General features: G+C 51.4%; 5 protein-coding genes across 5 annotated transcripts; 3 read left to right on the top strand and 2 right to left on the bottom strand.

Annotated features, from left to right (window-relative positions):
- Positions 1–958: 958 nt before the first annotated feature.
- MRS44_018127 (uncharacterized protein) lies at positions 959–1400 on the top strand (the record flags this gene model as incomplete). Its single annotated transcript, XM_065616328.1, has 2 exons — positions 959–1131; positions 1202–1400. 2 exons carry the CDS (start codon positions 959–961, stop codon positions 1398–1400), a joined length of 372 nt encoding a protein of 123 aa, XP_065472400.1.
- Positions 1401–2068: 668 nt separating this feature from the next.
- MRS44_018126 (uncharacterized protein) lies at positions 2069–3393 on the bottom strand (the record flags this gene model as incomplete). The annotated part of the gene is made up of 5 exons (XM_065616327.1): positions 2069–2322; positions 2377–2798; positions 2858–2942; positions 2995–3236; positions 3320–3393. The coding sequence occupies 5 exons, from the start codon at positions 3391–3393 to the stop codon at positions 2069–2071; spliced, it is 1077 nt and encodes a 358-aa protein (XP_065472399.1).
- Positions 3394–4399: 1006 nt separating this feature from the next.
- Positions 4400–5786, bottom strand: MRS44_018125 (uncharacterized protein; the record flags this gene model as incomplete). The annotated part of the gene is made up of 3 exons (XM_065616326.1): positions 4400–4894; positions 4948–5424; positions 5487–5786. 3 exons carry the CDS (start codon positions 5784–5786, stop codon positions 4400–4402), a joined length of 1272 nt encoding a protein of 423 aa, XP_065472398.1.
- A 1898-nt stretch (positions 5787–7684) lies between these two features.
- On the top strand, positions 7685–8222 carry MRS44_018124 (uncharacterized protein; the record flags this gene model as incomplete). The annotated part of the gene is made up of 2 exons (XM_065616325.1): positions 7685–7849; positions 7917–8222. 2 exons carry the CDS (start codon positions 7685–7687, stop codon positions 8220–8222), a joined length of 471 nt encoding a protein of 156 aa, XP_065472397.1.
- A 29-nt stretch (positions 8223–8251) lies between these two features.
- MRS44_018123 (uncharacterized protein) lies at positions 8252–10141 on the top strand (the record flags this gene model as incomplete). Its single annotated transcript, XM_065616324.1, has 6 exons — positions 8252–8323; positions 8393–8685; positions 8863–9073; positions 9212–9331; positions 9393–9656; positions 9755–10141. 6 exons carry the CDS (start codon positions 8252–8254, stop codon positions 10139–10141), a joined length of 1347 nt encoding a protein of 448 aa, XP_065472396.1.
- Positions 10142–10225: the final 84 nt, after the last annotated feature.

Here is a 10225-nt window from a genome sequence, read left to right as displayed (position 1 = left end):
GGTTTTTTATAGGCAGGGTCTGGGGAGCATCTCACGATGCCCATCGTGAGATAGTGTTACATTCTCACTTGCCCGGAGTGAGAAAATGGGTCCCGCTCACTCGGTGCGAGTGAGCGGAATACGTTGATCCGTGCCGTGTGGCGACACGCATTCGATCGCGGCATGGGCCGTGACACCCACGTTATGTGTCACAGTAAGATTTTCACCTTAAATCGCGATTTTTAAAAAAATTCTTAAAAACTGAAATTAGTTTAAAAATAACCTAAACTTTAGGAATAACTTTCTTAACAGTATATAAAGTAAGCTTAGTTTTTCTAAGATTTTTAAAAAAAAACTCCTATTAAGTTATTAAGAAAAAACGTATTTGCACTGTTTTTTTAAGCCTTTTTTTACTTTATAAGCTAGATAATTTTTTGAAAATTCTAGAAAAAATACTAACTTTCTAACTATTTACTAATTAGGTTAAAAATGCTTGTTTTAAGTTTATAGCTATTTTATTGTAGTTTTTAGAAAATCTAGCTTTTTTACTTTTAGCTGCACAGTATTAGTGTGACACATACTTGTCTGTAACATATGCTTATCATGTACGTTAGTTAATACCACTTGCTTTGATTACACTAATAACGTGCATAATGAGCGTGCGGATCAAACAAGTATGCGGATCAAAATCTTCACCATTAAAAAAAACTAACAAGGCGGGCCCAGGAGGCCCATTTCGGTCTCGCCGGCTGAGTGAAATAAGTTAGGCTAACAAAATAACCAGGTAGGTTCAATTGCACGGTCAGACGGCAGGCAGTCCTTCCGACTTCCCGTTGAAAAGTAACTTGATAAAGGACAGTCTACGCCGCGATCCCTATGAGTTCGTTGAGCACTCCCAAATCTGTCCGGAAGCAACACCACAGAGACCTACACCGTCGTCTTCATACGCCTCAATCGGTCTGCGGGTTAATCGTTCACCATGCACCCAACTAAAGTTACAACTATAGCGACAGTCGTGATCCTATTTCTGGCTATACCTGCCGTGTTCCCTGCTCGCAAACTTTTTATCTATGCTACTCAGAAATGGCCGCACCTCCGTGGGAATGTTGGCTTGACGGGCCTTGCTGCTGTTGCTGCCTTCGTCCTGGCACTGTTATGGCCCATTGCCTTAGTTTGTCGCATCTAGCGTCCGTACGAACCTGCACACCTGCCTCCTATCCAGCGAGACGGATCCTACCCGTGTCGACCCATCAATGTGGGTGGTATCTGTTATGCTATTCGAGCGTGCTAGACGAGCGAAGATGCTCCGCCAGCGTATCCGGGAATTTGGGAAGAAGTGGACAAAGTTGCCATCCCAGATGGTCAGCACCCTCTGCCTGCTTATCAGCCCTGATGACCTTTCTGCACAAGGAGGAAGATGAGGGGGAAGCGAAGAGAAGGGGAAGGTCATGGGGGTTCAAACTGACTCGCACCACGTAAAAGAATAGAAAGTCAATAACTAACCGACACGTACTCGGGCTCAGATAGTACCAGTTGCAAAAAAGTTGCAAATGTTGATGTCTCATACAGTACATGTTACCTATTGAATGTACGCTCATGTCAGGGGCAAAAAGTGTAGAAGAGAGGGAAGAGGTCAACCTGCTATGTGACTGCGTGCAGGTAGATAATGAGGTGTCATGGTCCTGATTCTTGTGCTACCTGCCATGTATTTACTTTGCCTTATATTCTTGGTAGCCCCTTGATCTCCTTCGTTCGACTGGTTTCTGAGTTGCTAACTAGCTTCGTTCCTCGGCCTTTACTTTGCTTGAGGCCTCGGGTTTCTGTCGGTTTCCGTAACCCAAGGACATTTCCCGATTAGGAGGCTTAGGAAGCTCAAGCCAATCAGAACTCGGATCTCACCTTAACCTCGACGGACTAAACATGCTGCGATTGGTGGTGGTTTAATCCGAGACCAGAAACCACTGACGGCTCCTGTCATGTCACTTGCCCAACTTTGCAAAGCCTACCAGTCACGCGTATTACCGAGGCAAATTATACTATCCACGGCATTCAACACTAAAAGGTTTCTGATGCACAATCAATTGGCGGCTTATAACCTCCTTGGCGCCTGATCTCCTTGTGTCTCCTTCCTCAGGCTCTGCTCTGTCAAGTCAATTTCTCTTTGGTGGCGAGCCTTTGTGTCGTCGTAGAGAGGGCACTTGTCCGGTTCACGGCGATCAGGCGAGGGGTCGAAGTGGCTGTAATCGCAAACATCGGAGCAGATATAACATTGGACTACGTTGCACCTCTCGGAGGGGCACGTCATCTTGTTACATCCGTCTAGCTTCATAAATGGCACTTTACCTAAAACCAAACCATGTCAGTCATTTGTATGTGGGGGGAAGGGAGCATACTCACATCCTTTGCAGCGTCGTATGACAGCATCTGATTGTGCCTCCTCGATTCGTCGTTGCTCCTGCCGCTGTAAGTCCGCGTCTGCCGCTCCTTGATTGGTCTGGCCCCCCTCGGTATCTTCTCTGCGTCCGAACCGGCTGACGTTGTCGCACTCAGGGCAGTGAAGTTCTTGGACCGCCTCATGTGGCTGGGAAAACCCGACGAAATCACAGAATGAGCAGTGAACGAGGCCTTCGATACCAAGAATAGCTGCTCTCGCCTCCAGCTTATCCAATGCTTTAAGGAGATCAAGATCCAGACCCTTTTTTCGCTCTTGGTGTGAGAATCCAGCATTGCAGCCGTCCGTGGACATGCATGGGATCTCGTAGCGTAGCTTCCCGACAACTTCCCAGGCATGGCCGGAGAAAACACTTCTTGCAAAACCACTGGGAAGAGTCAGTCAGAGCACCCAGGAAAGTTCAGGCAGTAATCGAATGAAGCTTACATGGCCTTCCTGAGCTTGGCAATGCACCATATCCAATTGAGAGGTTTTGTTGTAACAGCATTCGCAATTGCGTAAAACAGGAATTCTATTCCGTAAACGCTTCTGACGGAGCCGTGCCAGTCTTGACAGCTTGGCACGGATCCGGTGTTTGTCGCCCTCATCGATGTTGATGTCTATCAGATGCTCTCGAAGCTCGTCTTTTACCTTCGGGCTCATTGTATGAGGCCCGATTTTGAAAGGTGGGTTGTCGACGTCCCAGCAGTCGACATCATGGCCCAGGTCAAAGTAGGATTTTTCGAGGTCGTACCCGCTCCGATCCAGGGCCTGTCGAATGGTATTGGCGGGAATGTTATCATATTCGAGGCAGAGATACTGTGCCCTGCCACCAGGTCAGTCCATGAGGCACCACCAAGTAGGCTGAAGATCTTGGAGAACAAGGTTTTGCAGCCTGAATATTCTCACGTGAACGCTTGGCTCAGTCCTCTTGCCCAATTGGAAGTAGGATGCACATCCTCCTGCTTGACGTTGGTAGTCATTCTCGATAATGCCGGCTGCTGTCAACTGAGTATGGAGTACGGTAATATGATGCAGAAGTAGAAGGAAAGTCAAGTTGTCATGAAAAGGGAGCGGTCGTCGCTGTTTATATAGAGATGGATATCATTATCGGGTTCTTGAGACAGCGAGGGGATTGTCAGGGGTTGATAATCATGTAATAAGAACCAGACAAGATAAACCAAGCCCCTTGAGGCCCACGGGACTCATGCTCATGTACGTGAGTCACTGGCCTCATGCCCAAGGCATACGGGGCCGCCAGGTCAAGGGTCAGCAGTGCGGCCTATGGAGTGTGATCTCAAAGGTTGGCTGGTTTTGCATGGAGCTAATGGACGGCACTAACGGCATCCCTACTACAGTGATTGCGGCGAACACGCTCCAGGGGTTCGCGGGTCCCTTATCGTTCCCCTATTTCTTCATCACCACATGACGCTTCATAAAATTAAAAATGCTTACTTGCTTTTTATTCCTGGCTGAGCTAAATCTTTGAAGTTGCGGCTATTTCCAGGTGCTCCAGTCTAGCACTAGACACCTTTTTACTCATTTTCCTGAAACCCTCCCATGGCGAGGTGCTCGGAAATTTCAACAGTTGATGATGGATTCTGGTGTGTCCGGGCTCAACATTATCAATCGACTTGCATTGCGCAGCCATGCCCCCTTCTTCTCCAGAGGGACACAACTGACTGACGGTTAAGGGATATGACACTGTGAACCGGGTTTTGCGGACAGCATACAATTTGGCGTCAGCAAGATAGTAGAGGATGACTGGTTCTTGACCGAACACTGAATTAGTTCACGTGGGACTGGCTCTCTGTGGTACCATGAACTAGAGCAGGCGTCTGGCAGTCATGTGTTGCCGTTACATCCAGCACAATATGGCCGAAAGAAGAATGAGGGATAGGTGATCGACTGCATTTCCAGACGGCGGCTAAACAAAGTTGGGCTTCGGGTTGCGGGTTGACACGTCTGTTGCGAAAGGATAATGTTGACCTAGGCGTTCTCCTTTTCCAGCGAGTCCAGCAGAGCGACAACCTCGTCCGCTTCAAACTTGATCGGCGCCTCTAGATCGTACATCTTGATGCCCGAGTCACTCCTCCTGAAGATGAGCGTGCCCTTTTGGTTTTCAACTTGGACGTAGCCCTGTTTTGCGTCGCCGAATCCGGGCTTGAGGGCATATAGGAATGCTGTCAGGTCTGACATGGGGGCTTTTCTGTCTGCGTAGTTCTTGTCCAGTGATACTTGGTTTCTCGCCATCTTGAGGGGCTCCTCGCCGCAGTTGAAGCCGAGGCATCTTCTTTCCATTGTTGGACCGCCTTCTTTCTTGAGTCCGACGAGAGAGTATTGGGCATTTTGTGCACTATGCGATGGGACTACCACAAAGTCGGCGAAGTCGCGAAAGTGCTCGAAGACGAATTCAGCCGCTTTGGGGTTCAGGGCAATGTTGAACTGGTTGGGGAATAGGTTGAGAGCAAGGTCGCATGTTCCCTGTATACAATAATTAGAAGGTGCTTGGGAGAAACGACTCTCGGGGTACTCACAATTTGCAGATGGCATTTGACCTTGTCAGCGACACCTTTGTTGATGAACCGCTGAAGAATTCCGAGAGACGCGCCACCGAGGAATAGCACGCTCTCTGCAGATTTAATGGTTTCACAGAGTGAGTCAAGCTCGAGTTGCCTAACTGAGTTTCCGACGCCTCCAATTTCCTTCTCCGCTGTCTTTGTGCAGGTCTTATACCACTCTCTGAGGCTGTCCAGTCGCTGCGGTAGCGGCTCATTCATGATGTTTCCATAGCGAAGAAGGTCTTTTTCGCTGCGAGCGACCAGCTCTTCTTGTCGGTGGAAGAAGAGATTCACTGGGTTGTGGACTTCTTCAAAGCCGTCGAGATCAATGAAAACCTCGACAGGAGCGTGAAGCCATTCATTTAGTGCCGCTGCGTGATCCCAAGCGACAAGTTCTCTGTGTAAGAATGCATCTTCTTCGGGCCCGTAATCAGGCTTGATGGCTAAGCGAAGCTGTGGTTGAAAAATTCATGTCAGCCTCAATATTTGCGCCATCCAACAAACTCCTCACTCACAGTTTCTTTGTCCTCCTCGCTCAGCCCTGGGACGCTTTGCACATCCTTTTCAGTCAAAAGACCACCGAGAAGCACCTTGAAGGGCTTTCCACGATCTGGGAAATGCTCGATGATGAGCTTTAAACAACGGCTCTGCTGCTCAGCCGACTTGTTCAAGCCCAGAGATACCTGACGAGGCTCAAAAATCCAGATGATGCGCGTATTGGACTCCCTGGACGTGGCTCTGATGACAGCTCTCTGGGCAGCCCAGTTATCAGAGTCGATCGAGTCATTGTAGAGAATGATGATACGTTCCCCCATGGCTACTACAGCGTCTTGTTTTTTCTTTGCGATGGGCGCTGGGGACGGGGTTGAAAGAGTTGAGATGCTTTATCTATCTGACAGGGACAAGGTGGGGGAGTTGTGACATCATCCACCACGCGCGGGGCTTGTCAAGTGCTTGCTGCCTACCCTTATAACCAACTCTACTGTGCCTTGCGCTTAATAACCTCCAGCTATTAAGAAGCCGGGATTCATAAACTGTCGGTTTTTACAATTATCTCCGGAAAAGCATAGCATAAGCTCACTATCTCGTCCCTCACAGTGACTCCTCGCCTATGGTGCGGTGTCATGCCCTTTTCTCTTAGCTCGAGGCTGTTGTTGCCTCTGTTGCCTAGACAAGGTTCTGGCTAGAAGGATACAAAATGGCGCCCGAGATTGTGACTTGCGCCCTTGCCCAGTCAATCGGGTTTCAGCCTTGCGGCTAGGTATCCATTGGGTATCATCTTTCAATGGACGTCTGTATCAGCCACAGAATACACCTTGCACCAGCCCTACCGACTAGTGCGTGCTAGAATACTGAACTACTGGACTCCAAGCCTCCAAGACTCTCAGGCAGCTGGTGAGACTTTGACTACTAAAGGCCGTATCTCGAATGATTTGGCGAGGCATGACCACAGAACTGTATTTGAACTAACAGGGTTACAGTTGCGCAGGGCGTCATCAACTTTTGAGTCTGGGCCGTCGGCACTTGGTAGCAAGATTCACGGGAGAGCATCAAGTCGTTCACGGTGCCTACTGTACGCAGTCGTGACGGTAATTCGTTCAATTACACAGAAACTGGCCCTGCACGCGTCGCGTCTATTATTGATCAAGCACAGGGGTCCCTAGCAATAGTTACCTCTGTTTCTACGGATCCTTCGCCTTAAGATGTATGCATGTCCACAAGCTCACGTATGAGTTCCTCCCTGACGTCGGTCCTTGCTTAATCGGTAGTCACACCTCCCTCTGAGGTCATTCGTGATAATTCCTCTAGGGAGAGACGTCAGTGATTCGATGAGGTCAATCTCTTCCTTTTTCACATTTTTTTATATTAATGAGATACTCTCTGCTCTCTTCAGGCCGTAGCCCTATTCCACACCTAGAGGCTACGCGGAGCGAAGATTAGGTCGACTATGGTGGACTTATTAAGGGTAAAGGTGTAACTGTGGCTAATTCCTTAATATTTATATGTCAAGAAAATTTAGGGAAGAGTAAAAAAAGGTGATGGTAGAATGTATGTATGCATGTATATTTTTCGTCCGGGGGAGGGCGCCCTCCTCCACGGTCACATTGGAGGTTGACGACTTTCCTTCTATTAGGAGTCTTCTTCGATACTCCGATCATGAAGGCATAACCTCATGGCCCTGCCCAAGTATTGGCTGCTACACGTAGGTCCTCCAGGGAGTTGTATTGGCCTTTAGGAGGGAGGGCATCATCAGGGAAGCGATGAGGAGCCTCAATTGGGTTCATTGTAGCGGGAGAAAGGCGCGGCAAGTCGAATTGATACTGAAGAAGCTGTTGACCATTGAATTAGAGGGCCAAATTGCGATCTGTTACCCCAGGGGGCCCTATAGGGACAGGGGGCCCTATAGGGACCGCCTAGGCGCGCCTCCACTCGCACTCGCGAACGCGTAGGCGCGCCGCCGTTCCCCCAGTATCAGTATTTATTACGCCCGGGAGAACGGCTACGCTAAGCTGTCTTCACTTCCCCGCGCCGCCGTTGGTGCACGTAGGGGCTGCCAGTGTCACCCTGGGAGCTGGCGACGCGTTTATCATGTCACCACGCTCCTATTTTTAGTACCCACCCGTAGCTCCCCGCGCTTTTTCGCCACCTCAACCCCACACCACATACCCGCAACCCTCCATTTGCTCGCTTCGATCGCAGCCCAGTGGCGGCCATGCTGAGCCATGGCCCAGAGGCCGGCGATAGTGCGCGACGGGGCGACAGCAAAAAGAAACAAGACGCGGCGACGGAAGGCACAACCCTCGACGGTGGAGGACCAGACGTAGCCAACAAAGCTCAATCCTCATCGGACTTGCTCGACGATGGGCCAAAGACCCAGGTCAGTCGTGATGAATGCAGCTCCCCAACCTGAGACGAGGGTCCTGACAGATAGCTGCCTCTGCCAGGTCAAACGCTTCCTCTCTCTGCTTGTTGATAACTCTCCCAATGGCGCCCCGAAGAGCAGCACTCACTTCGCCTCGCTCGCCCAGCCCAGCTTCAACCAGCTCAACCCCCCCGACCGCCATCAAGCCATGGCGGACCTCCCCCACGAGATGCCCAAGCTGCGAGCCGCCAACAACTTGGCCAGAGTCCGCCGCCACAACCAAGCCCGTGGCCAACGTCAGAGAAAGCACATCGACTTCCTTGATCAAGCATGGGCGGGGCGCGAGAACTGGGCGCCTCGATGCACGTCCCCAACTCGTAGACCCTGAGCATCAACACCACAACTGCCCTCGTGAGCATGACCAAGCTAGCGCAAGAGAAAAACATGGTGCTCGCCCACTTGTGGCAGCTCGGCGGCGAGCTCTACCAAGTCAGTTGCGAGGGCAGCAAGAAGTAGCTGTCCAAGGCCGGAGCCATCGAGGCCCATCGTACTTTCAAGGCCCGCGTCGCTGGCTTGGGCGTCGAGGCTGAGATAGCTAGCGACCATGAGGATCAGGATACCGGTGCCGCCGATGGCTCCCCTCTAGGACGTGTCCCCAAACGGCTGCGTCAATCTCGCTCGCCAAGTTCATCCTTTCGACTCGACCCTTCGCCCTCCCCAGAGACTGGCCGAGGCGGATGCCGGCTCATTCCAAGAGAGAAGGCTCCTGCGCTTGGAGACGCAAGTAGCCTGGTTGGTAGCGCCATCGATGACCATGTCGAGGACGCCTCCTTGCTGACGGGCCATGGTAAGTACTTCTTATCTATCTCCCAACGGGCTCTCTGCTCTACCCGCCTGATTGTCTAACGAACCTCGTTTCTCACTAGACGTCCCTACCCTCAAGTTGGGCGAAACAGACCAAGTAAATGACGACTTTCCTGCCTCGACCTCGACCTCGACCTCGACCTCGACTCTGATTCCGGCTCTAGGCACCATTCCGACTCGATCGAGCTGTTGCAAGACGCTGTTGTCGCAGGCCACGAGCCGTTGGCTCCCCCCACTGTCTGGGCAAAGGTTGTGCAACAATTGCAGGACCAGCGGGCTCAACTCACCGACGACGTGCTGGCAGCGTTAGTAGCGCTCGTTATAAGCGTCGGCGGGACACCTACGGCAAAGATCCTCGACACGCTGTGGATTCAGGTGGATAGAAGCACCCATGATAGCTCACCCCCAAATCGCTTCTCGGTCGTTGCTCTCTGAGAGACGGTACTATACATTCCCCTCCATCATCAGGCGGGCGCTCACCACTGGACCCTCGCCGTTGCTAGACCCGGTCAGGCTCTCATCGTTCATTACGACTCCCTATGGGACTCGGCCCGAGAGACTCGCGTTGAGGCCCTTCTACAGCGCCTTTTCCATCAGGCCTTGCCTGCCTCTCAGTTCCGCTTTTCTTCTGGGGTACGTTGGCTGGCGGCTCGCGTGACGTTGGTTCAAATCACTAACACATCCGTCCCTTTAGTCATGCCCACAGCAGTCTGACAGTGTGAATTGTGGAGTGTTCGTCCTTGCCATGCTCTCGTGCCTTCTCAACAATGAGGCCGTTCCGCGCTCCATCAACGTCGTGGACGTGAGAAGGAGATTGGTCAGTCTTGTGCCAAAAGCTGCGACTTCTCCTGGCTCGCAACCCCGTCCAGCTGGAGCCACTCACGATGGAGTAGAGAGATATCCCATTCCTACAACCGCATGCCAATTCCCTCTACTACGACACTTCCCCCAGACTCAGGTTCTTGCTCGATGGTACAAGATGCGGCCGCTCTGAGTGCAACTGTTTCAAGCTGGATTGCGCGCAATTCTCGACTAGACCTCAAGGACCGGGGTTAGACACTCCGCGCCGAGTTGGAGAAGCTGACAGCGCTTTCAGGGGCCTTCCAGACGAGAAGAGTGCTCTTCAACACCTTGTCCTCGGCCCTTGATCACACACGCGAGGTAGAACGTGGGGGCGACGCGGCCATCTGGTCATCAAAGGCAGAACAACTGGAATGGAAAGCACACATCGACTCCTTACAGGCTCTTATTGACTTGTCCGATCGCCGTTTCAACCCAGGGGTGATTGGGGACAGCTCGGCAGACGAGGTAGAGCACCGCTTACGAGCAATCGAAGAAGAGCTGCGACAGGTTGAGTGCGAGGCAAATCGAGCTGATGCGGTGGATTCCCTGAGAGATACAATGACCAAAGTAGAACAGGCGTTTGGATTGAGAAAGGATTAGAGCAGGCAAGGGTCTTGATCTATGGGCACGAGGTCAGTAAAGGATTGAGTGGTGGGGCCAGCGGTGCCGCCAAGTCAAGTAAGT

Source organism: Fusarium solani (genome assembly GCF_023522795.1).
Source record: "Fusarium solani strain SB1 chromosome Unknown bctg00000015, whole genome shotgun sequence".
Taxonomy (NCBI): domain Eukaryota; kingdom Fungi; phylum Ascomycota; class Sordariomycetes; order Hypocreales; family Nectriaceae; genus Fusarium; species Fusarium solani.
Note: the sequence above shows the minus strand (reverse complement) of the source record. Positions and strands in the feature narration are given on the sequence as shown.